This window comes from Falco rusticolus, chromosome 8 (assembly GCF_015220075.1).
Source record: "Falco rusticolus isolate bFalRus1 chromosome 8, bFalRus1.pri, whole genome shotgun sequence".
NCBI lineage: Eukaryota > Metazoa > Chordata > Aves > Falconiformes > Falconidae > Falco > Falco rusticolus.
In genome coordinates, this window is record NC_051194.1 from 56,447,805 (window position 1) to 56,475,079 (window position 27,275).

At 45.0% G+C, this 27,275-nt stretch overlaps 1 protein-coding gene across 6 annotated transcripts in view; it reads right to left on the reverse strand.

Annotated features, from left to right (window-relative positions):
- Positions 1-3,590: 3,590 nt before the first annotated feature.
- The window catches only part of FN1 (fibronectin 1), a 55,956-nt gene continuing 32,271 nt past the window's right edge, over positions 3,591-27,275 (reverse strand). Inside the window, exons 25-46 of one of the 6 annotated variants that reach the window (XM_037396432.1) lie at positions 25,007-25,279; positions 23,774-23,956; positions 22,726-22,815; positions 21,886-22,155; positions 21,389-21,505; positions 20,782-20,946; positions 19,903-20,058; positions 18,997-19,110; positions 16,979-17,248; positions 14,917-15,104; positions 13,733-13,820; positions 13,385-13,561; positions 13,063-13,152; positions 12,665-12,844; positions 12,065-12,154; positions 10,764-11,230; positions 10,051-10,189; positions 8,447-8,611; positions 7,114-7,239; positions 6,413-6,519; positions 6,001-6,111; positions 3,591-4,664 (exon numbers count right to left, since the gene is read on the reverse strand). In XM_037396432.1, coding sequence (XP_037252329.1) covers positions 4,635-4,664; positions 6,001-6,111; positions 6,413-6,519; positions 7,114-7,239; positions 8,447-8,611; positions 10,051-10,189; positions 10,764-11,230; positions 12,065-12,154; positions 12,665-12,844; positions 13,063-13,152; positions 13,385-13,561; positions 13,733-13,820; positions 14,917-15,104; positions 16,979-17,248; positions 18,997-19,110; positions 19,903-20,058; positions 20,782-20,946; positions 21,389-21,505; positions 21,886-22,155; positions 22,726-22,815; positions 23,774-23,956; positions 25,007-25,279 — 3,596 coding nt within the window. In that variant the 3' untranslated portion in view covers positions 3,591-4,634. Of the gene's footprint in view, positions 4,665-4,705; positions 5,552-6,000; positions 6,112-6,412; positions 6,520-7,113; positions 7,240-8,446; positions 8,612-10,050; positions 10,190-10,763; positions 11,231-12,064; positions 12,155-12,664; positions 12,845-13,062; positions 13,153-13,384; positions 13,562-13,732; positions 13,821-14,916; positions 15,105-16,978; positions 17,249-18,996; positions 19,111-19,902; positions 20,059-20,781; positions 20,947-21,388; positions 21,506-21,885; positions 22,156-22,725; positions 22,816-23,773; positions 23,957-25,006; positions 25,280-27,275 lie in introns of those variants that run through there. The other 5 variants (XM_037396433.1, XM_037396431.1, XM_037396435.1 and 2 more) reach the window with 5 other exon arrangements.

The window sequence follows — 27,275 nt, forward strand, 5'->3', positions numbered from 1 at the left end:
GGTAAATTTTATGGTCTAGACTTTACTAATTCGGTAGAAGGCCTATGGAATGGTATGAAAGCTTGGCTTATGCCCAACTTCTTAATGAACTGATAAAAATCTGTGTTGTAAACTGAACTAAGCTGCTTTTTCTTGGAGTCAAGCAGGTAGGTTTCTCCAGGCGCTTCTAATCCATTATCCTTTTCTCTGTGAGGAGAGAGGAGCAGGTCCTTTGTGCAAGGCAACCTTGGGGTTTGGTGTTCAGAGTCCTGCTTTGGGCTGGGAAGCAGTGTCGGATTGCTTTCTCCAAGGTAAAAGACTCATTCCTGCGAGTTTGACATGCTTGTTCTCATACCGGGGAGTTCCATCCAGAGTTCACAGGCAGGCATCTGGGAAGCATCTTGCCTGAAGCCACTTCCCTTCTCCATTGTGCACAATTTGCATTAAGCAGATTTGAACTCTGATTAGAAAAACAAAGTGAAGATCTGGAGCACAGTGACATGAATAAAATAACAGCCCAGACACGTTTTCGCTGGCAGTCACTGTGACCATTTCAAAGGGATTTCTTTATTTCTTTTTAGTTCCATTTTATAAAATCTGTTCAGTTTTGGCAAGGAGCAGTCCACAGTTTTGCATTAAATGCTTCTGTCACGGCTCAGATCTCAGCTGGCGCAGAGCAGAAGGCCTGCCTGCGTGCCCTTCGCTCAGGCAGGAGCAGGGGAGCACAGGTAGGAGATGGACATGGAAGAGGGGAAATTTCGGGTTGTGTTCCTGGCTCCCATGTTGATTTGTCATGACCGTGGGTGTGCATTTTATTTTACCTGACTGCCTGTTCGATCCAGGTTGGTTTGAACTGAGCAAAGCAAAGGTACTTCTTAGGGAATAGGAGTCACTTAAGAGACGATAATCCATGCGCTGGGTTTCCTTCAGCGCGGTCATTCCATCTGCTCTGTGTACGTGCGCTCCCCTTACCTGCCTTGTTCTGCCTGCCCAGCACTGCCCTTGCTCTGGGCCTGAGGGGGAGCAGTCTCTTTTTTTTCTGACTTCTACAGTGGATTGTTTTTCCTTTTCTGATGTCTACAGTGGATTATTTATAAGTGGCTGGATTAGGCAGGACAGTGTACAGGGGATGCTACTGCTTGGGCCCAGATTAAGACAGAAATCCAAAATAAAACTGGTTTGTTGCTTAATGGCTCGCCTGTTGGCTGTGCTAACCCAAGCCTTGGCCTGACTGCTTTCCGTGCTGTTGTTTCCCATGGATTGTCAGTTTTATTAGCTTCTACTTTAAAAGTTGGGCTCCAGACTCGCTTTCTTCCACTGTTCTATTCCTGACATCATCTTTGCTGTCACGCTGCTTTGACTGTGGCTGGTACGTACTGTGTGCTGTGAGGAATCTGTTAGCCTGTTCTTTACTTGCATCTTCTAAAGCGTCAGCTAAAATAGAAGGGTAGTAAGCAGCTGGCGGCTCCTGTTCTGTATTCCTGCTTATTGTTTACCCTGTTTGCTGTCCTTGGGGCACTGTTTAATCTACTGATGGAAGTTAATGGGTGCTAATCTTCCAGGTGAGATCTCTGCATGAGGTGCTAGTAAATGTCTAACTAAGGTGATCCCTATCTAGGGCCCTGTCTGCTGTGTTACTTGTGCTGAGCAACTTGTAATCTCCTAAATACACAACACCTCACAGCATCTGCAGAGGGATGCTTTTGCCTCCTGCTGTGCCTATGGTAAGGTTAAGGGACATACAGGTACGATACAGAATCGGGGAATTGTGTGTCCAAAAGTGTCCAATGTCCCAAGTGGGTGTCCTTGGCTACCCTGCCTCACTGCTCTGTAATGGCTGATAAAGAAACCTCCGGTCTACTTCCAGGTGTGAGGTGATCTCATAGGAATGCCCCGCAGCTTGGCTTGTCACCTGCACTGCAGTGACATTTTCAACTAGCCTGAAGCTGTCCCCTTGAAGGAAACTGGGGGTGTGTGAAGGCCCGGCACTTCACTGGCTCCTGTTTTGGGCACAGAGCTACGGGTGCCCTTGCAGGAGTCCCCAGGAGCGCGGGCTGCAGCTGCTGCTCTGGGAGGTCAGGTCAGGAGCTGCTGAGGGGTGCCCTAAAGAGGGGATCCAGCCCCTCCAGGAGCAGGTCCCTGCTGACAGCTAGGCTAAAGAGCTGCAAGCCTTCCCTGTGCCGCAGGCCAGATGGGTGGCCCTTTGTAAGAAAGGGCTGTTGCTCCGTCATGGTTCCTTACGAGGTGTGCTGATCTCCTGCTAGTTGAACGAGCGACTTCTCCCTTTGATATCTGCAAGGATTCAAAGCAAAATGTGTAGCTCTGCTTAGCATCTGTTTCCCACAGGGAAGAGCATGTCTCTCCTCACGGGGGATAGGTCTGCGCCCTTCAGCTGATGTGTTTTGAAGAGCAGGCTGCTGCCAGGCTCTGTTTTGCACTGTCACCGTGTGGTGCCTTGCCCCTGGCCGGCCCTGTGCTGGCAGGACAACAGTTCCCAAAAACGTGTAAGTAAATGGAGAGCAGGGAGCAATCATTCCCACCCGTTGCAGTCAGTAGCAGAGGAATTTTCTTCCCTTCAGCCACCAAGGGGCTCCTCCTGGAGCAGAGTCCTGACTCTGGTTGTTCCTGTGATCTAACTGAAGCTCTGAGTTAGCTGAGAAGACCAACCATGTGGAGACGTGCTGCCTCTTCTGGAAAAAACAGCCAAGGGCTTGGTGTAGCTGTGAGCACCTTGTCTTGGAAGCTCTGGGCAACTGAAGGCTCCCTGCTACCAGGGGCTGCTGCCCCTGCCTTGGAGGTAACTTGGGCTGGATCTTAGTGCTCAAGTGACCACGGATATAAATCAAGCCTGCGTTTTAAGGTCCGGTTGCTGTTCCTTTGGCCTGGGTGAAGCATGGGAACCTTCAATAACCTTGGTTCTTTTTGTTGCTGATTGTTTCTAAAAGGAAGGATGTGTGGTTGATACTTGGATCTCACAAGTTTCAACGGCCCCTGTGCTGCGCTCTGCTAGTGGTTTGCAAATGGGACTGAAATAAAAGATTTAGCTGAATGGCAAAATACCCAGCGCTACGCTAGTAAATGTTAAACAGAAACTGTCAGCAGTGTAAACCCTCATGCTTTAAGGCTTGGACAGACCTCTACAGGGAGCTTAGGTAAATGCGCTGTTTAAATCATTTTCTCTCTAATGCTTCCTGCGGAGAGGGGGAGGTGTTTGTTGCTGTTAAAATCGATGGGACATTAGAGCGAGAAGATGAGATGGCACATGACTCCTGTTCAGGTGGGCATCTCCTGTGTGTCTGCGAAGCGAATTACTTAGCGATGCAGTGGCTAAGGAGGGATCTTTGCAATTGGTCTCTGGTCTGAAATACGTAACTCCCTTGGGAAAGACAAATTAATAGAAATCCAGTTTAACAGGAAAGTATTCTTCTGTGTCTGTCTATGCCAGTTTTAGTTCTCGAGTATTTTAGATACTCATTTGGCTCTTGAACATTGGTGGGATAGAACTGATTGCTGCTGCAATCATTTTATTACTTGCAAATGTTTCAGTTGCTCTATAGATAGCGATCTCTGCAATCAACTGCCATGTGTGTTTCTCATGTCAAGAAGCCAAATTTTATTTTCATGCTATGCTTTATTCAATCCAGAGAAAGCCATCGACTTGAGTAATACAGTGCTTGTTTCCAAGAGAGGAATGTGGCCTGAGGAATCACGACAGAACCTTTCACGTTCTGTATTTGCAGATGCTGTGCAGGTTTTTGCAGCGTTGGCAGCGCAAGCAAAAGGGACTTGCTGCTAACTTTCTTCATTGTAATCAAGACTGGCTTTGTTTTAAAAAAAGGTTTTGAGGAGAATTTCATTCACCTCCTTCCCCACCCCACACGGTGGAAGCACAGCAGGTTCAAAAGCGGTCTTTGCCTGTTAACATGCAGCCATAGACGCAGGTGCTATTTGTCCCTCCCATTTTTTTACAGCTTTGTGCAGAGGTAAGGGAAGGATTTCCGGCACGCTGTTGCAGCAGTGCCTGAGGGTGTTGCTCCGTAGTACCTAAACAGCCTCAGTTCTGAATTTTGTTATTTGAATTTTGCAAATGGAGATGGAACAGCTGAGTTTTGAAAGAGGGGTGCAAAAGCCCCTCTGTGAACCCTTTCAGATGGTCACAGGCAGGTTATCCTGTTGCAGAGGGGTGAACTGTGGCCTTCCCCAGGGGCAAGGCACGGAGCAGAGTCTGAGACCCAGCATCAGTTTGGACCTGGGGCAGAAGGGAGGGCAGGGAGTCAGTGGGTCCCGGTATAGTTAATCTTTGCAACTTCACAGGTGTGGATGGCCTTGCTAATTTGGGCAACTCAGACACTGAGAGCATATTTGATTCTAGGTATCTAAGCGTCTGGCTGGATCAAGGACCATCTCTACCTCAGCTCATGTGCAAAGCAGGGGATGCTTTCTTTTCCCTCCCCCCTTTCTCTCCACCTATTCCCACAAAGCAAGCCTCTGCCTCCTGCAGCGTGGCATACATACTCAGAGTGTCTCTGCGCTTTACTGGGGCAGGGGCTGCAGCAGCTGGAAGTCTTTAATTAACAAACTGCTCTACAAATATTCTCTTGAGGTTTACTTCGTGCTTCATTGAGGTGTTTGTTCCATCTTGTTTCAAGGCAATGTTACTCCAGCTCAGAATAATAATCTTCATCCTAGATTCCGTGGTAGCAGAGAGAATCACTTAAACTACATGTCTGGTTTGTAAGTCTTTTTATTAAAAGAGTTGTTTTTTTCTTTTCCACAGTAGTAAAGCTTTGGCACTTACAGTATAAAAATAATCACTGATCATAATTACACCAACTTCCTCTTTGTCAACTGCATACTAACTGTCTTCAATACATTTTATTCCCATATAAAAACACTCGAAGGTCAGGGGAACAAAACTGATAAATAACAGTATGAGATATAAAGATACAGCTAGAAAAATACTAGGATCATTGAGAAGGAATTAAGACTGTGCATATTTTAAATATCACAGTGATTGGATTTGCTGTTCCTATCTTATTGCTGGCTGCACGCTTACGTGAAAGCAGAAGTGTTTGGTGGACTTTCCTATCTCTAAACTTTGGTAATGTTGTCCTCAAATACTCTTTGCATAGCATGGGAACCTTGAATTTCTACACCCTCCCTCCCACTTAATATACAATCCCTCACCAATTTGTGATTTAGCATTCTTCCCCCCCCCCTTTTCCTTTAAATTTGAAAACACTGACTGGCATTCAACACTTTGAGCAAAACCAAGACAATTGCTATCAATCATGAGAAAAGTCTGAAACACTCCAAGAGTGGCGCTTGGAGAAGCTGTGAGTTGAGCTTAAGCTGGGAAAATGGCTCCGGAGCAGCGGGCCATTTTCAAAAGATGCAGTTTTGCTAGCATCACTCCAGTTTGGATGGTAATCGTGGCAGATAGGTATTTATACTTTGGTTTGTCTGTTGCCATTGCCGCAAGAAGTCTTGCTGGATGTTACTTTCCTCGTGGATGTTGTGTGTCTGCCTGTACATCTAGGGGCATGAAACACTCAATTGGGCAGTTGACGTTCTGTCAGGAGGGAAGGAAATTAATTAGCACTGTCCTGTGTGGACGGGACACTTCCATGGTGTGGTTTGGGCTGAGAATTGTTGCCAGCCTGCGTAGCTCTTTAGCTTTCTCAGCACAAAGCACACAGCTGGTTTACAGCAGCAGGTAAAGGCTAGGAAATCACTGCATGCACTACCGCCTCAGCCAGAGCATGCAGGTGCATCCCAGTGCTAGTAAATGAGAACGTCCTGCTGCCGCTGAGTGTGGCACTGAACACTGTGTGTGGAAGTGGGAGCTCAAGCGTGCGTTCTGTGCTGTGCAGAGTGAGGGCATGCTGCGCCGGTGGTCATCATGCACTTCTAGCCCAGCAGGAAGCTGCACACCACTCCTGGGCCCTACACAGACCCCACGCATCTGTGCCATAGACCAGACTTGCAGTAAGGGAGGGCAGAGAAGGAAAGTGTACTCACGGTGTTTGTGGCCTGGTGGTATCTCTGTGTAAACTGTGTGTAGGTATGGCCAGCAGAGCCTTCGGGGACCACCTCCACGCTGGGTCTACGGCAGTTGTCACAACGCCAGCCCTAGAGAAACAGGACACGTGTGCCGGTCAGGTCACGCTGATGCAGGTGGCCGAGGAACTGCCAGTATTCACGCATGCGGCTACAGATCCACCCACACCAGTGAGGTGACTCCCATCTTCTATCCTGCAGGCCCTGATGCCAGTACGTAAGCTCTCTGACTGTTTTCCCTCTTACACGGGCCTGTTTTGGCCAGGCATTAGACAGCCTCTGGCCTGAAACCCAGCTGTCTTAGAACTGCACTCCAGCAACAGCCGCCTCTCTTCATTCCCCGTGTTCAGCATGTGAAGTCCCTCCTGCTTACCTGCTGTCCTCCGTAACAAGTGCAGGAGCAGATGGCCCCAAAGTACTCCTTCTGCCACTGCTCTCCAACTTGGTACATTTTCCCATCGTCATAGCATGTGGTCTCATCTGTGGAGGAACAGGCAGAGCTCAGTTGCATGGCTTGTGCTTGGCTTTAAGCATTCTCAGAGCAGCTTGGTCATCAGAACAGGAGCCTCTGGCCAGTGCTCTCTCTCCCTTTCTGACCGGAGGCTCACTGACTGGCAGGGGAATATCATTCAGTTTTATAGCTCTCCAGACACTTTAACCTAGAGCGTGAGGGTATTCGCCTGACAAGAGCAATGCAGTGTAATTCTTAGTGTGAACCCTAGAGGATCTTCAGGTGACAGGCCCTGCAGAAAAGTCCCATGTTACTGATTAAAGCAATTACACCACTTAGTGCGGTGACATATCCCTCTTGTGTGGCTCCAGGGCCAACGGCAGACAGATGCTGAGCGTGCTGCGACCTGAGCTTTCTTCTTTTCAGGCTTGGCAATGCGAGTCTTACGCCTTTAGCTCTTGTGAGACCAGATTCAGTTGGTCACCAATTCAGCCCCCAAAACCTGAATCAGGCATACTCATACTCTGCTTGCCCCACAGCAGGACCAAAACTTAATGGGAACAGCCCTGAGATGCTGAAACATTCTGAATGGGAGGGCAAATTAACATCAGAAGGAGACTTACGAGGTTCACACTTGAATTCCCCTTTTCCATTTCCAAGGCAGGTGCAGCTCATCATCTGGCCATTCTCCCCTTGCCGGTCCCACTTCTCCCCGATCTTGTAGTTTACACCATTATCGTGGCACCACTCTGGGAAGGCAGAGGAACAGGAGAAGCAGGAGTTACCCCACATGCTACAGTGATACAGCAGGAGGAGAACGGCTTGGTGCTCCTCAGGAACCAACAGAGGGGCAGGAGAAATAATCTTTTCAGCTTATTTAAGTCCCAAGGAGGAAATGGGTTCAGCTCCTGCAGCTTTTAACCACTGAGGATGGCTACAGGCTCTTAGGAAAAGAGAAAGTAGGATGTGACAAAGACTGGGGGGGGGGAGAAGAAGAGAAATGAAAGGGAACTTATTAAGACATGGGGCAGGAAGGGAGAGGAAAATATTTTAAATGCTCTTTGAGCAAACACACAGTAAAACTGTATCACAGACTGCAAAACACAATGGGTAAGCCGTGTGTATCAAATGCTGAAATGTAAGTATTAATCCTGTAAAACAAGTGTCTTCCCTGCAGTCACTCCTCTGAGTCTCTGCAAATTGCAGACATACCCTCTTTGCTTAGCTTACTCCACAATTTAAAAGCATAATTTAAATTAGTTGCATATGAGCTGCGTTAAACCACTCCATCGCAGACTTCTGTTCTATTCCCTTACATGAAGTTTGATATTCTTCCACACAGTCCTGCAAGGAATAAAACTTGGTGCCCTGGCAGAGGTATCGCCTGCTTAACAGAGCTTCAAAGCACCACCGAGAAAATTAGAAAACTGGTTCCACAAGATCCTTTGCAAAGGCTGTCTGCAATGCAAAACAGACTTGGTACTTGCTGTAATACCCACTGAAATCCACACAAGTTCTGTCTGGCCCACTGTGATGATGTATATAATTAGGAGATGAAGATTCAACCATAATTTGATATTCAAAGCTATCTTATTAAATGGCTACTCAGATACTGTCACTTCGGCATCTTGCCTATCTGACTTTTACACATTACCTGGACGTGGCTGGCAAGGGTAGGGAAAATGAAAGAAACATTTAACTTTGGTGAAAAGTCAATACGTACTAATACAATATTGATTGTTGCTGATGCAGTGAGTGGCAATACTAAATAACCTGCACAGCTCACAAGTAACCAAAATTTTCCATCACTTCTCATGATGCAAAACACTGCTTTGGTTTAACAGCTGAAGAGCCTGCATTCATTTGCATCGTGTTTGGATCAGATTGGTACTGTCAAACATGCCATTAGTGCCCAGGGAGCCTGGAGACGGGGAGGGTCAAAAGCAAGCTACTCACTAGAAGAATCGCATCTGAAATGACCGCTGCCAAAGCCTAAGCACTGGCACCAGAGTTTAAAGCCAGTTTCAGATAACCGCTCCCATTCCTCGCCAATGGAATAGAAGGAGCCAGTGTAAGTATCAAAGCAGGTGTCGTCAGTGGGCTGGTTTAGTCCTTCAGACACTGGAACAAAAAGAGAACAAACAGGCATCACACACAGCAATAGGAACTACTGAAAGACAGAATGATTTTCACGGAATACATTTTTTTTTTTTTTCCTTACAATATCCTGGCAGTAATGGAGCTACCCCACGGGCATATACTCGATGGTTCTGTCAGCAGTCCAGACTCCCTGTGATTTATTTTCCATTTGCATGTGTCAGAGCAGTTGAATGATAAAAAAACCTGACACGAAGGCTATTTTCATTTTGATTTGCCAAGTTCCAAGCAAGTGTGAGTTTTTGCATTTGCGGCTGGAGAGCAACAACCTGACTTAGCCTGTTTTTAAGAGAAATGTGCTGTGTGATGCTGGGGAACAGCAGGAGGTCGGCAGCTGCATGTGCACTTCTTTTGGGCAGTTCGGAATATAGCTCACGGCTGGGGGACAGGAGAAGGAGACCAGACCATGCTGTTGGATAGATTGATTTCCACCTTAGGTGTCTGCCTTCACTGGAAGGTGGGTGTTTTACAATCACCAGTTCAGTGTATGATAATTAGGGTCAAGAGTTAATGCTCTCTGCTCAGTCTGTCACAGATATAAGGTAACTGGGGTGCTGGAAGGAGAGAAACAGCCTTATTTCCCAGGGACGTGGGAGCAGTAGGAGGCTTAATGGGCAGACAAAATAAATCCTTAACTCTTCATTTCCTCTTCTCCCATCCTCTCCTTCTCCTCTTTTTGACCTCAAATTACACAAAGGAGGAAATGGAGGGAGACTTGTTGACCAGACTCCTGTGCTGGTAAAAGCAAAGCCCAGGTCCCACAGGGTGTGTGTGGGCTCTGGGCTTTCCAGCTGTGGCAAGTGTTGTGTCTGACCACAAGTACTTGTGGTTGGTCACATGGCTTCTAAGTGCTGCCTGTTTGTGCTTAATCAGCATCTCTGCAGGCAGGCAGCCCTGTTGCCAGACCTTCAGGATGGTCTGGCAGTGCTGCTAGATAACCAGCACAGAAGCAGTGGCAAATGAGCGACAGAGCAGTTAAGCTGGCCACCACAACTTCCCATAAGCATGACATGTTGCTATTGACCACACATTCCTGCCCAGCAGCGAAGATCTACAACGCTGATGTGATCCCCGACTTCCTTTGAGAGCAGCAAATACCACCAGATCTCTTGCTCTCTGTTGGGCACTGACCCTAGAGGAGTGCGTGGAGCCTCGAAGCACATTCTTCGTGATTAGACAATAGATCAGAATAACTCCAGTCACGTGATCAGTCTGTCAGTTACCCAGAATGAGCAAACCTCACAAATCACTTGTCCTAGTGTCCTGCTATGGACTCTCCCCGTCAGGAGAATGTTCTTCTCTGAGCTATTCTCAAGCCTGGGCACAAGATAGGTTGCCTTGAGTAAGGGATATGAGGCAGGGACAGCACAGGTTCCCCATGACTCCATAAAGCTTTTACTTACCAGTATTGCCAACTGTGACCACCTCCTCCAGCACCTTTTGTCTCCGGTGATCTTTCAGGGCTTCCACTATGATGTTGTAGGTGGCCCCTCTCGTAAGACCAGTAAGCGTAGCACTGGAGGAAGTGCCAGGAACCCTGAACTGCAAGAGGCAATGCCAAGTCACCAAAAAGGGAAGAGTGGAGACTCCTTCGCTATCACCCCACTCACAGGAAAGACAGGGTGCTTAGGTTGACTTCTACGCTCTCTGCCATGATGGAGCCAGCCCATTCCTCTTAGACATTCTGAGAACTTCAAACAATACCAAGTTAAACTTGACTACTCTGGACTATGGTTCATGCAGGATATATTATTACCAGCATTTTAGGGAAACAGAAACCGAGGGAGACAAAGGAGAAGCGCTAAATGAGTCTTTGGCTTGGAGAAGCAGCACCTCAGTCTCTGAACTCCCAGTCACCTCCCCCTGACTGCCCCCTTCCCTGGTGAAATGCTGATACCGACAGGTTTTCAAGGGCTTGTGTTTTATCCTGGAGCCTTCTCCATGAAGGAGAGGAGGGAGATATTTAACCTTCCTGGTCTCAGGTACGTGTTAAAAAGACTCTTTAAGCTAACTCTGAGTGCCTCTCCCTTAACACTGCTAAGGGACTAGACTCCCAAGAGACATCTGCTGCCACAGGTGAGGCTGACGCCACTCCTGTGCTAAGAAGTTCAGTTACCTGCAGAGTATCTTCATCCTGGCTGACTGGCTGACACGAGATGATGTATTCAGAGCTCTCCAGCAACGGCCTCCAAGAGATGGTTGTTTGAGAAAGAGCTTCTTGACCTGTGGTGTCGTTGTGCCTGGGCCCACGGGAGTGAGGGTACGAAGGTTCGACTATGACAGGCACTTGGTACCCAGGGATTTCAATTGCTTCATCTACGTTTGGTGGGGGCCGTCTTGACCCTGGCCTAAGGGGAGTTGCTGTTGTGGGTACGGGCCGTCTGTAGCCATGCTCCTCAAAGAAGATTTGTTGACCCTGGTGTCCTATTGTCTGCGGGTGCCCAGAGGTGCCTGGAAGTTGGATACCATTTCCATTGTCATACCTATTGTTTGTGAGGTAAGGGGTCCCCTCATCAATGGAAGGTACGTCGAGAATGTCGGGTTGGTTGGGGTGCGGTCTGGTAATCAACGTGGGAAGCTCATCTAGCCAAAGAAAGGTTAGGAGTCATGAAGCAAAGCGCAGCAAATTAGCAATGGTAATTTAAACAGCTAGAGTGGATGCTGTACACCGCTCCAAGCATCAAAGATTAGCCATCATCCCAAGATGCAACACACTTTTTATGACCTCATTGTGATTGTGAAGGTAACATGTAGCTCTCAATATATTTATACTACATAAATATATGTATATCTTCCATACATAGGCATAAGAAGTGTGTTGGTATGAATTTTCCATACAGCTGAGCAACAGTTTTGAACACTGCAACCCAAAGAAGCCACCACTGCTCAAACTGAGAAGAAGAAAGGATTACAAGAGATAGTCACAGGTTACCAGTTTAAGAAAAATCATTGGTGTGTAGTGAGAAACTAGCTCCTTGATTACATTTGGATATCCAGCTGGTACTTTTCTTGCTACAGGTATCTCAATATCACACTGTGGAGATTGTAAAGAAAAATGCAATGGGCAACAAATGAATGGATTCTGCCTTTGATGCCATCACTTGCTAGACGATAAAGTGAGCATTAACCCTAATTTAATTACCAACTAGGTACCCAGGCGAGAATCAAGCACCAAGCATGTTGTTCTGTTCTTAAGTCTTCAAACACAGCTAAAAGTGATTAATATAACTTTAGAATCTTACTTCCTACATCCTAGAAGGGAAAACCTCGCAAAGCCTATTCAACTCATAAAAAAGGTGTGGCTGAATGGTGCAAACAGGATATTTTAAATAACATTACTTCACTCCTGAAATTGTATCCCCCAAGTGGAAGAAATCATCTCCTGTTGGCACACAACAATCTAGAGCTTTGTTTTACCTGTCCTTTTTCTGCCAACCAGTGGTTCACTTTTTTGATTGTTCTTCACAGCAATGATGTAGATGATGTATTCAGTGCCTGGTTCCAAGCCTAGGGATGGAGGAAGGACAAAGCATTAAGAGTTGCTTTTCTTTTATGATTACGTGTGGGATCTAAGGCAGAATGAGAGATGGGTATGGCTATAGTATGGGTATGTGCATTTTGAATCTGAGGTTTTTAGGACAGTCCAGTCCAGCCTCCTGCTCCTTACAGCAAGTTTGAAACCTGACGATGTCAGCTGGCACGATAGGTGCTGCAGACACAAAGCAGCAAATCTTCAGAATGTGTGACCATGAATGGGTGACAGTTGTGGTGGCAGTGGAAACAAACATCTATGGATTGTTCAAATCTGATGGTTGATCTGATCAGTGAAGTGTATTGTCTTTTTACAACACGTGTACTTATAAAACCGCTCTCTGTCATTAGAAACTACAATAAAGGAACAAAACTTTGTCTTGCTCTTAGCTGACCACCAACATTCTATAATTAGGCCTTCCCCCTCTCTCTTCAAATCTAGGTCTTTCCGCTTAAAAGCTCCAAAACAAAACAAGAGACAGGTACCAGTAATAGTAGCCTCGGTGGTGCCAGGCCGAGGGCGAGGCAGAACCTCCTTGGCTGGTGAGCCGGGTTTCTCATATCTGATGATGTAGCCTGTGATCTTGGCTCGTGGAGGCTGCCAGGTAGCCAGGAGAGAGTTGCTTGTGGTTGTGAGGAAGCGCAGGTTAGAAGGAGCATCAATAGCTAGGTGAAAATAAAAGGAAACAAGTCAAATGCAGTCAAAGGCAAGCAACATTCTTCACCTGAACTGCACGTTCTTGTCATCCTTCTCAAACTCAGCAGTAAAACCTATTTGCTGTAAGTCACAGTAAATATTATATATGATTGGGTATAGACAACTTCTGACCGTATGTGTATTACTGTGTGTTAGCATGAGCAGAAAAGTCAGACAAGATCATTACCAGTGGAGGCATCGATCACTACTGGGGAACTGCGTGCATTCTCATTCAGAGTGTAAAGGTAGATCTTGTAGTCATTGCCAGGTTGCAAGCCTAAAAATCAAGTTGAAACATAGAAGTTAGCTAATCTGAGGAAGCCATCTAAAAGGGACATCAAAATGTCTTTCAACACCTTGGAGACTAGTCTTTATGACTTGGTTTTTTCCCCCCACCTTTTGTTCCTATAGTATTTTTCATCAAGGAAATTCAACTACAAAACAAGAACCCAATGTACCTTCCGGTATGACCCTGGAAGCTCCTGCACCTGCAGGAGCCCTTCACTTACCAGTGATAGTGTAAGTCCTAACATCAGGGCTGATGGTCCTCTGAATGGGGTTCTGGCCACTTGCTGGGACAGCATCGATTTGGAAACCAGTGATGGTCTCAGTCTTGGTTCTCCACGTAATGGTGATGGTTGTCTCGGTGGCGTCTGTCACACGGGCCCTGCGAGGAGGACTGACATCTACACCAGAAGGAAAAGGTCTCCTGTCAGCTAAGCGTTTGTGAAGGCCTTTGCCAGAGCTTCATATAGAGCAGAGCTTTGTATAAAGCCCTACTTCTGACACAGAGTAGGATCTCAAACTCTGCACCCAGCACAGTACTGACTGGTCATTTGTGGAGGATCACCACTTACTTTCAAGAGTGGTGACCACCCCCTGGGCTGGTCGGCTGGTCAGAGAGTCCTTCAGGGCATACACACTCACTTCATACTTGGTTGCTACCTAGAACGGACAAAGTTATACCGTGTTATGGGAAGGACCCAACACAGTGGGAAATACCTCTGCTCTCATTCAGTGTTTGGTGGAGACACGTTTCTTGGTCACCTGCTACTGAAGCATGAAACCTTAAAATAATTCAAATCAGTGAAGAATTGACAGGATAATTCTAATTATTTCAATCTGTATTAAAGAGAGTAGACATGGACCCTGATAAACAATGCTGTTAATAATACTAGTAGTGCACATGTGCACGCTCAAGACCAGAGGAAATCCTGGAAGAAGCTTATTTCTCATTCCTCATTTTGGAATCTGTGTTTCAAAGCTGATTCTTCAGAAAATCCTGTTTTTCCTGGAGTTAATGGATGCCATTCGCTATGATAAGGTGCTCTTGTTGTGCAGAAAAGAGAATGGTGGAAGTTACAGCATGGTCTGTCGTCCTTGACTGCATCAGACCAGGAGTTCACTTAGATTAGAATGTTTTTTAAGGCTCATTTTTGAAAATGATTCATAAAACTCCTTAAAAACAGATCAGTAGCTTTTTAAGATAGCAGGGACCATAAAAGCAGCAATTTTCAGCCTTTTCCAGTTCAGGAACTCCTGAAATGTTTCCAGTGGAGAAGATGGCTGTATAGCAAATTTAAACCTACTCACAAAAGACTTGCATTTTTTACTTACATTTTGCAGGTGTCTTAAAAATAGGCAATAGACTGCCAGAGCTCCCACATTACAGCTCGAAAACCTCTGCATTAGGTCACTTTATCTGACCTCTTTTGTGAAAGATGAGCAAAAGCGTTTTACTGGGTTACTGTTGATTGTGAATGTGGTAATTTGCATTTGATTAAGGCATCCAGTCTTCCTGTGCTAAATGAGGAAGGGGAAAGAATGCAGATTCAGCAGGCCAGTTCCTTGCCTTTTAAAAACTATGGTAAGGAGTAGTAACAGCCTGACTAGCCATCAGCTTCAAACAGAGTCAGACCCTTAGGAGCTGTAATGATCTAGTCCAGCTGAAATTCCTGACCCAGGAACTTGAAATTGCTTCAGGTTCTCCTGACATCTCCTTTCCACAACACAGCCTGCGTTACACAAAGAAAACAGTTACCATTAATCCAGACACAACAGCAGATGTACTGTCCGGAGAAAGGTTGATTTCTTTCATAGGACCAGTCTTTTCTTTGGGGTTCACTCTGACTCTGTAGCCCGTGAGGCGAACGTTTGGTGCATTCCAGTTGACGGTAAGACTGGTGGGAGTTACCTGAGTAAACTTCAGGTTTGTTGGAGGTGGAATTGCTGCGAAAATCCAGATTGGTACATGGTTAGTTTAAAGAAGGCAGCCTTGGATAAAACAACATTCTCTCCTGAACACGAGACAGGTTTAGACCTGAAATATATGGGCAGGAAAGTGGTGTGCCTTCTGCAGACACGGGCATAAAGCACCATGGAAGGGGACAAGGTATTCAGAAGAAGATTCTCAAATCTACAGTAACACTCTTCAGCAGAAATAAGGAGATCTCAGTGCTTCAACCCTGAAGTCAGATGAGTAACAACACTTGCTGTGATATAAGGTGAAAACTTTGGGAGGTGCTTAAATCTGTAGCAGGCCAGTCTGTTTTAATTCTTCTACCAGTCTCTGCTTTTCATAACATGGCTAATAGTTTAGTCCTGCTTCACTTGCCTATCTGTTCATTTCTAAAATACAATGGATGATTTACAAAAGTAAGTAGGAAGCAGGCTCAGAAATTGCAAAGAGGATATAAAATACTGCAAATGCAGAGGGGAAGCATTTTACAGCCACTTATGCAAGTGTAAATTACTACACAGAGAGCAAGGCAATGGAAAAGCAGAGCTGTGGTGGCCATAAGGCTCATCACGCAAGAGTCTGTTCACAAGCTAACACATCTAATATCTTTAAAAACAAATGTTTGCAGTAAAGAGACCATCCACTGAAACATTTTCTTGCCTTACTGTTGGTAATCCTTGGGCTGTAAACACAGGAACAATATACCTTAAAGTAGTGCCCGCTATTAGCATATTGCTGTGAAGTGTTCTAATTTTATAGAGTGGAAATAGAAGATAATTCTCCCTTGTTGCTTTGCGCAGAGCTCAGTCAAAAGTCCATGAGCATCAATGGAAAGTCTTGAATGACTTCAAATCACTTTTGAACAGCCCACAAAGGGTAAACCAGAGAGCAGGTTTTAAAAATTACTGTATTTGTACTTCTGGCAGGTAGTCAGCCAGCCGTTTCAATCATTACAGCGCTCTGATTCAGTTTAGTATAGCGATCTGTACACTAGGAACTACTGTCTTCATTACCCCCCTGGAATTACGGTACCAACTTTTCATCCACCAATAAACAGGAGACCTTTATTACAAAGGTGCTACCTTTGTAATAAAGATATGTCTGGTAAAGCTGGAAGCTTTGCAATGGATGCCATATTGCTGGAAGTAATTTTATTGCAAGCAATTAGCTTTTTCCTCCTTTTTCACAAAGGAATTTTAAACATATTCTACATGGAGTTGGATCAGACTGGCATATAAGGGAGTCTCCTGAATGGAACATGTCCTCTTCTTGTGGAGGTGGTGTGAGCACAGGGTGTGGGCATGCACATGGGCTGCAGACTTAGGGTAGTGCCAGCAAAGGATCTAGAGGTTCTGTAAGACCTGAGGGTTAAACCATCTCCTAGCCTTTCACACTGATCTTCTGCTCCATCCAGCAGTGAGGATCCTGGGGGATGAAAGCTGCCCTGATCTCTCTGTTGTTGGTAACCTCCACTACTTGCAGGTGCCCCATAGCCTAAAGACCAACATAAGAACTTTGTGAGGGGGTGGTTCACCAGGAATTAGGCTCCGTGACTAGGGACCAAACGTCACTAATCCACTTGAGGACTAAGAGGCTGTAAGGTAACATCCCTCCTTTCTCTATAACCTGCTCCTTCAATCCTGCAGATCTTTCCTATATTCCTTAACGTGTATGTGGGCTGACCCCACTGGCAGCCAGCTCTCCAGCACCGACTAAGCCATCTCTCAAGAGCAACCACATCCCCTTGGCTGCCCCTGGGGCTTCCCCGGCACGGACCACCAGTTGTGCATGGAAGCACGCTTTACCCAACAGGGCAGAAGCCACTGCTGCCATGGCCTGCTGGGTGGCGTAGTTAAAGGTGTACCTGTGGACTGGGTCCCAGTGAGGGGTAGGCTCTCCATGTCATCGTATATGGCAACGATATTGATAGTGTACTCAGAACCTGGCCTGAGGCCATGCAGCTCAGCAGTGTCTTCTTCGCCACCTGGGGCCGGCAATAGCTCATGGATTCCATCCTCAGGGCTTGAGTAGGTCACCCTGTACCTGGTGACTTGCCCCTGCGGGCTTTCCCAAGCAATTTTGATGGAATCAACATCCACCTCAGTGAATGTTAGTCCTTTAGGGCGGTCAATGTCTGTTAGGCAAATTAACGGTAAGAGGTTATGTGATAAAAGCAGGTTGTGGGTGAGGAAAATAAAAAGCATTTTTATTACATGCAAAGCAGTTTTCGGTTTTGCGCGAGAGAGGGTGTACTTGATTCTCCTCTGTGCTGCACCTTGCGCATACGCTTATACCCGTGCAGAATAAGGCTGAGACTTTGTGGGTGCCAGACAGCAGGAATGCAATCTTGGCCTTGTTGAAACCAAAAGGACTTGCATTACCACCTTCAAAGCAGCCCGACACCAATCCTTGTGTGTATTTGAATCCCCTTGCACTGAAACCCCTTTTACGTAACTCTTAACAGCATTAAGCTACATTAAAGCAGTCAAGAGAAAAAAAGAAACCAGAATTTTAGCACCCATTTTTACCAGAGCCAGTAACTGGTTGCTAGTGCTAAAGGCAGCCAGACAGCCCACCTGACTCAGTAAGTTTGCTGCTTTTCACTTTTCACTTTTTCAAATTCATGCTGCATTTGCTTTTCACTATTGTAAGCTGCTGTGCAAAGTGCATGTCCAAGGAGAATCAGTCCCACTATCTTCTTTCATAAATTGATTTCCAATTAACACACTTATCAAGAAAGCAAATTACTCAGTATATTATATTTTAAAATCAGTTAGAAACAAACTTCCTTTCAGCTTTGTATTGAGTGCACAGGGAACGTCCACAGGTGCAACTGGGTGATACACACATTCCCAATTAGACCAATTCATCAGATTTTCCTAGCAAGGTGGGAACTCAGTGCTAGACAGCAAGGTAAGTGAGCCTTGTTCCACAGAAGTCTAGTGTGGCTACCACAGAGCTATACCCATTTGTTCCACAAAATGGGAGGATCTGGCATGTCATTTTTATTCTGGAACCAAAGTATGCTTTTCTATAAGATTTCAGCTTTTATTTGCCATGTTGTATTAGTCTTGAATTTTCTACATTTTCTAGTTGGCAAAGGTGACTCTCGTCCAGGAGTTTGTTGTCTTGAAACTGATGTGGACTCTCTTCCCATCCCTGAAAAGCTTCAGAGAAGCTCCTGTTGTCTTTAGGACAATTATGTAAGTATTTGGGGCTGAGCTGTGGTTTTGAATATGAGCCTGAGCAAAGGAACAACATGCATGCAAATCCCTATCCCAGAGGTGTCCCTGAAAAAGGCACTTCACATCAGAGACATCCCTCTCCGAGTTACATGTTCCCTCTTGCCTCCCCTGTGTGTCCAGAGTAGTACTGCTGTATTGTACAGGCAGATATAGCAATTTGAGGGCTGAGCTGTCGTTTCTTTTGCAGTGCTTCATCCCAAGTTCTTGATAAAACTCATGTGGTTTCCTTTACGCCCTTGCACAGGGCAAGTGCTCCCAAGCCTAGCTGAGTCCCTTAACAGTAATCACCTTTGCCACCTAGCTCCAGAAAAGAGATCTTTGCACAATTTTTTCCACTGATTAGCTGATGGCAATCAAAACCCCAAAAGACTTTGCGGCTTTAGTGAAAGAAAATCAGAAGCACAGCATTTTGGGGGGGGGTGGGGAATTGCATTTTGCCAGTGTTTGAGGGAGAGGATTGCATTTTTGCCAGCATCTGCAATTTAGGTGCATGGAACTTAACACAGGGCAGACCACCTTGCATTCTCCTGGAGACTAGGCACCTGCCACTTGCTTTCACTGGGAATGTGATACTGCATGGCAGATTCAGGTATCAATAGATAACACTTGTTTTGTTACCGTGAAGTGAAATACGTACTGGTGACAGCTGTCTCAACCAAGGGGAGGCTCTCTCCGTTCTGATTCTGAGCATAGACACTGACCATATACTCAACTGTGGGCTGCAGACCTTCAATAGTGACCTCCGTTTGATCTGACAGGAAAAGAATAACGTTAGTCCATCGGCAGCTGCACAAAGCTGTGGAGAACTGGCCTCTAAGTAGCCTTGAATGAAGGGCCTGTATAAGCTGTATCATGAATATACATCATTAAAATGAGATGAGATTGACATATAAAGTTTGCCTTTTGCTTGCACTATGCTTCTTTGGCAGTGCACGACAAGGCATCTGCAATTTGTACCTGCTTGAAGGCCCCACAGCTAAAAAGGCAGGTTAGCACAGCAGAAAAAATAAAAAGACCAGCTTTCATCATTTTTTGGGATAAGACTGACCGTTAACCCCACAAGCATCCCTGAGTGCTAATCTCTGCTGATCCCACAAAACGCACTGTGTTTCTGAGAGCAACCCGAGAGCTGACTTGGCAGGTCTACGGTAACAAGGTCAAGCCTGCAGCATATGTGACCGAGTCCATGCTATGACCAAGGGTCACGTTATGTGACCTTCAGAAGGATTTCTGAGGAAGTTTTGCCGGATGCTAGAAAATCCAATGGCATTTCTTTGAAATCCAGGTGCCTTTCAGAGGCACTGAAGTTGCCAAGAAAAAACCTTTGCAGCAGTGATGTCAAAGAAATCTGAAGCTTTCAGGGGAAAAATCTGCCCTAGCTGCTTCTGGATGAGATCCAAATGAAGTAAGCAAGATGGCAAAAAAAGGTACAAGCAGGAGAAAATTTGGCTTCAAGTATGTGCCTACTGCCTAATAGTGTTGATTCTAGTGGTCACATCTTGCGTTATTTACAGATCAGGCAAAGGATGTCATGTACTCTTACCTGCAGGAACATTTTTAGTTTTTGTGGGCCCATGTCCTTTCTTGGGGACAGCTGTCACTCGATATCCTGTGACTGGGGATGTCGAAGGGAGCCATCTGATGCTGATACTGTTGTCCTGGACATCGGTAACCTGCATCTGGGATGGTGTGTCTATTTCTGGGCAACAAAAATAGTTTTTTCTGAGTATGTTTGTATAGGAAACCCTCCCTTCGCTGTTGCCTCCTAGCTGAATTTTGTTCTGCTCTTTGTTTTTTAGGCTGTGCATCTTAGAATAGACAACACATGTTGCTATTTATTTGTCCTTCATGCTAGCCCAGAACAAAAAAAGCTTTAACCATAGTATGTGGGTGACTGGCCTCATATCAATGTTAGTTGAGGATTTTTATTGTTCTAAAGGCTACTAAGTGCCTTTATCTGCAGATACCGTAGAAGCAGGATTAGGCTATATCCAGGTCCAGATCAGGATCAGAGACAACAGTCCTGGAGTTATAAAGTCAGGTCTCATTGGGATCACATAATATGACAGTGCACCAGAAGCACCAGAGTTCAGCCAACAGTGACCCCGTGATATGAGAGCCCAACAGGATTGCCACTCTGCAATAAGCATTCAGATATTGCTTGTATCCCCATTTGGACTCCACAGGGTCTCCCTCCTCCAAAGGTCCAAGTCCATGATCCCCTTCTGTGTCATGTCATTATCATGGTAGGCCACTATGATACACAGCTCCACTGAAAATGACAGGCTTACAACATAGTCCATAACTTATAAAAGAAACCAGGGATCAGCGATACAAACTTACGGGGATAAGCCAACACAAAGCGGTAGGTTTGTTTTTTTTATGTTGGGTTTTTTTTTGTTGTTGTTTAAACAGGTCTCACCTGTTTTGTAGGTGACAGTGACTGGCTTGCTACTGGCAGGGCTGTCTCCACGGCCAGTTACAGCATACACAGTGATAGTGTAGTCTACACCAGGTTTGAGGCCCGTGATTCTAGCAGTAGACAGGGTGCCAGGCACGGTAAACTCCTGCACAGGGCTGCTTCCACCTAAGGAGGACAGGGTGGAAAAGAAACGTAATGGCTTTCTCAGTTATACATTTTAAATCATGACAAAAACTGGGACAATCCTATATGCACCAGGCTGAAGACGGGACCCTGTTGATTTCAATGGTTGTTGGGTCTAAGTCTTTTTCAAACCAACCCAAGGAAAAGAAGGAAATATGTACACAGCACCACCTCTGAAATGACTGGAATGTTCCAGGTGCTCCTACTTTTTGGTACACAAGAAATGATTTGCTGTCCTTTTAAAAAAAAAAATGAAAAAACACACCTATATTTGACAATCTTCTCTAAATATACTGCAAGAATCTTAGATACAAGAGTTTTTTGTCTGCTACAGTCAGACTTGCCTTTGCTATTTGCTGTGGCTTTCTAATGGTCTCAGAATAGAGTTTCTGGTCTGTGACTGGTCATAGCAGCTTGCCCTCACCTGTTTCACCATAAGTGATCCGGTAGTATCTGACTGTCACTGCAGGAGCATCCCAGGAAATTATGAGACTGGTTGGGCTGGTGGGGGTGACTTCCAGGTCCCTCGGAACATCAGACACTACAAAACCGGAGAATTGAGAGTTTAAACGCAGTTAATGTACATCAGCTACATATTCCACCTATCATACTGTGCTCCTCTGCTACTCATCTGCCTTAGTTTTAGCCCAAAGCATGCACCTCTACCAGTGATGCATCTGGTTAAAAAACATATGACATTGGACTAGATTTAATGAAAAAGGTTCTGCTGGCCCTAAAGACATCTGACTTAATCTGAAAGTAGCATGGGTCCTCCCACTTTTTTCTAAATCAGGCCCTACCTCAGTATCACATGATACTTCCTCATGAGCAGCGTTTCACCAGCTGGTAGGGAAGATTTGGTTCCAGAGGACACCCAAAATCCTTGCGGTATCTTTTAGCCAGTGCTCTCTCAAGGCTTACCTGTTGTTTGTTGGCCAACCAAGGGCATGCTCTCCTCCCTGCCATTGATGGCAATGATGCTGACCACATACTCAGTTCCTGGAAGCAGGTTGGTAAGAGTGATGGAGTTCCGTGATGGGGGTACACGATCCTCCTTGGGCCTACCAGAACCATGCTCTGGGTGATGCCGGATTTTGTAGCCCGTAATGGTGGCACGAGGAGCAATCCAGTGGACGGTGAAAGAATTAGCAGTTATATCCGAGAAGTCAAGGCCAGTGGGGGAATCAAGACCTGGGTATTTCAAAAAGACAAGAGCCTGAGCTCAACCAAGCTGCTGGCCATCATGACCACTGCCATGTTTCATTAAGCTTAGTACCATCGCATTGCCAGATCCTCAGCTAAATGCTGTTCAGCCACAGAACTAAACAAACATGTTCAGGTTCAAAGCGAGATAAACAAACAGTGGAATGCAACTGTAGGAAAAGATTGTACAGCACACACAGACAACACAGCATAAAACAATGCACATGACCAGCAAACTGTTACACGGTTATGAAACAAGACTGGGTGATAGATTTGATAGGCTCTGCCTAGGCTTGTGCTCAGGCAGTCCCTATTGGTACATTCACACTAGGAGCTACAACACTCTGTTTAAAACCAACAGAAGTTCTGGCTCTCAGACATAACAAAGTGCAAAATTTTGTAGTACTTCCCAAGGCGTGCATCTGCTTTGCTCTCTGATATCTAGCCGATGACCCATCAACAAGGTGGCAATACACAAGAAAGAGCAACAAGGTCCCATTAATGAATACTTAATGGACAGCATTAACTGAACATGTGTCTCAGGGTGCATGTAAGTACCTGTCTTCTGGATTCCAGACAAAGGTGCACTCTCATGTTGCTCAGAAACACTGTAGACTCTCACCAGATATTCAGTACCAGGGAGCAGATCTGTGGAGTTCAAGTACAGGAGTTTAGACCTATTTCTTTACTAATAGCTACAAGTCACTCAACCTACAAATTTTTAACTGTGTTTCTTAAGGGAGGTAATCAGGTTTTGCTTGACAGAAGATCTCAGCCTCCAGGATAGTCAGATATTTAAATAATTTCCTTTTTTTGTGCATTATAGCTGCTTGCAATGTTTTAGCCTGAAGGAGCATGGTATCCTGTATTATTGCTTCATTAGTTTGTGGAGACTGACTAGAAGCAATTATTTTTCTACAAGGTCCTTTCTAGTTATCTAGTAGTCTAGTTATGCACCAGGCCAAAGTTTTAGCTGTCATAAACTGGAATAACACCAAGGATTTTCAACACAGCTGTTCTAACTCAGACGAGCCCCAGATCTGATCTCTTATCCTGAAAGTGGTTATTGTCTCTCACTCAACCAACCTGATTCTAGGACAGAGAAAAAAACCTTCAAACATAATACAGCTTTTGCACCACCAAAAATTGTCACCTTTTGAAAATGCCCGTGCTTTGTTGCCGTGTCCTATAAGGCTCCGAACAGTATTTATTTTCTTGTCCCAAGCATACAAAGCCAAAGGAGCAACGACCTTTTGCCCATTCTGATTCTCTCCTCAAACCTCTGCACTGCAAGTCCTTGACATTTTTGGCAAACCAGGCAAGTAACATGTATTTATCTTAATACCTAACCAGGCTGCAAATCAATGCAATTGGCCTGTAGCCTGATTCATCACTGTCCTTGGGTTGATAGGAAAACCTTTCCTGTAGTTTGGCTTTAACTTGGGTAAAGCAAGTGGCCAAACCCCATTCAGTGTGAGCTTGAGACTACTTTGACATCAGCTTAGTTCAGCTGAGAATTTGGTCAGCTACACTTACAGTAAGCAGTTTTTATTATGTTGTGTATAAAAGGCCTCATTTGTTCCATTTATGTAGCCAACCCACTTACTTGTTAAGACCACCATGTTGTCTGAGGGTGAAATTGTCAGCTCTGCAACATCTTCCTCTTTCTTCACAGGCGAGTAGCGCACCAAGAAACTACTCAGCATGATGGAAGTTGGTGCAGTCCAAGTCACTCTCATAGTATCGGGCCCCACGTTAGTGAAGCGGAGATCAGTGGGAGGAGGCACAGCTACATAGCAAAGAACATATATTCCTTAGTTCTCTGATTCATAAAAGTTTATCAAGATGTACGTTCAGGGAATCACCAAAGAAAGTATCTCATGCATAACAGACTACCGTGGCAGACCCATGCAAACAGACTTCTAAACTACATTTGGTTCCACTACAGTTAAGAGCAAAATATGTCTGTACCACTGTCAGGCTCCTTTAACCTCTTGGCAATTCCCAATAGTTTAAATATACCCTCCGGGGCTAATTTGAAAACAAGGTAGCAAGTTTCAGTAACGTGCTTCTTGCAGCTGGATTTCATATTACAGATGCAGAGCCAAGAGAGGTTTAAAGTTGCCATACAGCGGATTACAGATGGAAAAGTAATCTCATCTAGAATTCATACATGCAGACATAGGAGAGGAGAGGGTATATCACTAATTTCCTACGACTCTACTTCTACTTGTGTCAAAGGATTTACAGCCTCAGGATTTTCAAACACAATAGGATTTCATGCAAGAACCAGCTTTCAGTTCGCCTTCTGCTCATGCACTATAGAGACCCTTGACGGTGTGGCATGGCTGTCAGTGGCATGTACCCAGGGAGTGGCGTTTCATCTGCATCCTTAGGGGCATTGTGGAAAGAGCAGGGCCACCACTGCAACAGACTGCTGGAAGCTCAAACAGCTATTGAGGCTGGAGGGTGTCTGCTGAACTGCTCCACCCTTTGGCACTCTTATTTTGGGGAAATCACAGTTTAAAAGTCTGGTGAATATACAGTTCATGTTTCATGCTCTTTATTCCAACTGGATGCTGGAAATCTGAACAGCAGAAGGTGAATGAGCCTGGCAAGTCTGCAGCCATTCACAGTATTAAAATACCTCAAATTAGAAGACTGAGGAGTGCATATCTGTCCCCAGCTGCCATTTCAAAAAAGTAGCAAGCTGGGTCTGTCTGGCTTCCCCGCAGTGAGCAGCTCGATCCCTCTTTAGACAAAGCCCCATCATCCCGACAGCCAGTGACAGCATGAAACACCGTCCATGTCATGAAACACAGAAGTTTTCAAAATTCACCCGTTTGCTGTGTCAGAGTGGTAGGGGCGCTCTCTCCGCCATTAATGAGTGTGATTACACTGATGCCGTAATCAATGCCCGGCTCCAAGCCTGTGACTGTGTAGTATCCTACTGAGGAGTCCACAAAATCTTCAAATATAGGGACACTTTCTCCTGCCGCAACTACTGTGATGCGGTAACCAATAATGGTGGAGGCATTTAACGGGGTCCACCTCAGGCCGATGCTTGAGTCAGTTATGTCAACAAAGCTTAGGTCAGTGAGTTGGGGCACCTCTAATGAGTTAAAGAGCAAACGGGAAAGGCAAAGACATACGGAGGCAAAAGAAAGACAAGGGAGAAAAAAAGCAGTGTTCATCACTATTAACATTGACAGAACTTCAGAAGCAATTGCGGTGATATGCAAAATTTCTCTTGGGGTTTGGAGGAAAAGGGGGTCTTTTGGTGGTTTGGGTTTTGTGTTTGTTTTTTTGGTTGCTTGGATTGGGTTTTTTTCCCCCCTTTTTTTATTGTACCCTTCAATGCAGTCTCCATCTGCCTCCCTGGGCAGACAGAAGCCAAAACTCTGATCCCCTGAGACAATGCACTTCCACTTTAGACATACAATTTCCAAAAAGACCTACAAGAGGCACTTGCAACAAATTTACTTTGAGCAATGGTGAGCCATAAAGACCTGTCATTTTCTGATTAAAATAGAAACGGAAAAAACATACCCAATTTTTTTTTTTTTCAGGTAGAAAACAAGAGATCTAAGTTTATTAGCATATAAATAAAACAACTCCTCTGAAATAAGTCGATTGACCCTCTAAATTTTTGGTTTGCTCGAGTGGTAAGTCTAACTTTTATCACTGGGATCATAAAAATCATGAAAATATCCACCCATCTGAGGAGGCTAAATCAGACTACACCTTAGCTGGTGAGAGCCATCACAAAACTTCAGGGTAGATCATCCACTAACCAAACTATTTACACTGGACTTGGAAAAAAAAGTCTCATATCTGTGTAACTGCTTGAGGACCTGGCCCAGAATTCCTCAAGTTCTACTTACCCCTAGCTGCTGCAATATTTGTGCCAATAACAGATGATATGGAATAGTGAGTAGTAAAACACTTTCTTGGAAAGATGGCAAATGGTTAAAAATGAACTTTCAATAATAAGAATTCTGTAAGAGTGACAACTCCTCCATATTCATGCCCAGCACATGATGTGGCTAAGAGGCTGACTTGATTTGTTGGCTAAATTGTTCAGTCTCAGAACTGATCCAATGAATAACGATCCTCTTCAATGACCTTGTAGATATTGCCTAAATTTCTGTATGGCAAAGAAGCACAGCTGTGACTGTCCTCCCTCTTGATATTATTCCTATTAGCAAAGCTGTTCTTTTCCTGCATGTTAGGACCAACAGAATTCGTCAGGGAGTGGGGGATGTTAGATGCATCTTTAAAAGACAGTGGCCAAACCCTCAGTTGCTCAAGTCAATAGATCAGTATTGATTTAAGCACAAGATTTGGCTGTGTAACTTCAGCAGGGTGATCCTGAAATCAGTGGGAGCTAATGACTCCGGATCAGACACCAGCATGTGAGTCAAAGATGCAGGACTTGGTATCCATTCTGTTGGATCATTACAAGCTAGTTTCAAAAGGAATTATGGGACAGTAATATCGCAAAAGGCTGGCTTTAATAATAGTAGTTATGTTGTATTTTAACATCCTTCTAGGAAAAGACTTATTTTACAGAATAGATACAAAAAAATGCCAGTTTTCTGTAAAATCATTGTTTATCCACATGGAATGCACGTACCATATCACCTTTAAAGAGTGTTAAAAGCCAGACATACATTCTTAGCTTTCCCCTACCAGAAGATGGTAAAGGGCTAAAGCTATTACTGCTTTAATTATGCAGTATCACAGTATTAGTTCACCCCCAGGGAGCATACAGCACTTCAGTGAAGCACAGAAATTTTAAAGCAGTGTTATAAAAGCAAGCAAACACAGTAGCTGGCATCATTTCAGGGCTGAGCAGAAACAAAAACAAACAAAGCCCTCACAAAGGAAAATGAAATGAAACCATTTGGGAAGATGCATATTCATTCGCTACTGTGGTTACAAAGGTAGTTCTGCAGTCATCGCAGCATGTAATGTGAGATGGCACGCACCACTCTGTGTCCCAGAAGTGCTACAGTGATGGACCTTTTAATCTTGGCTTTCTTCTCCATTGTGCTGAAGTGATCTTCTGCCACTATTACTGCCAAAATTTCTCCTGTGCTTGCTTC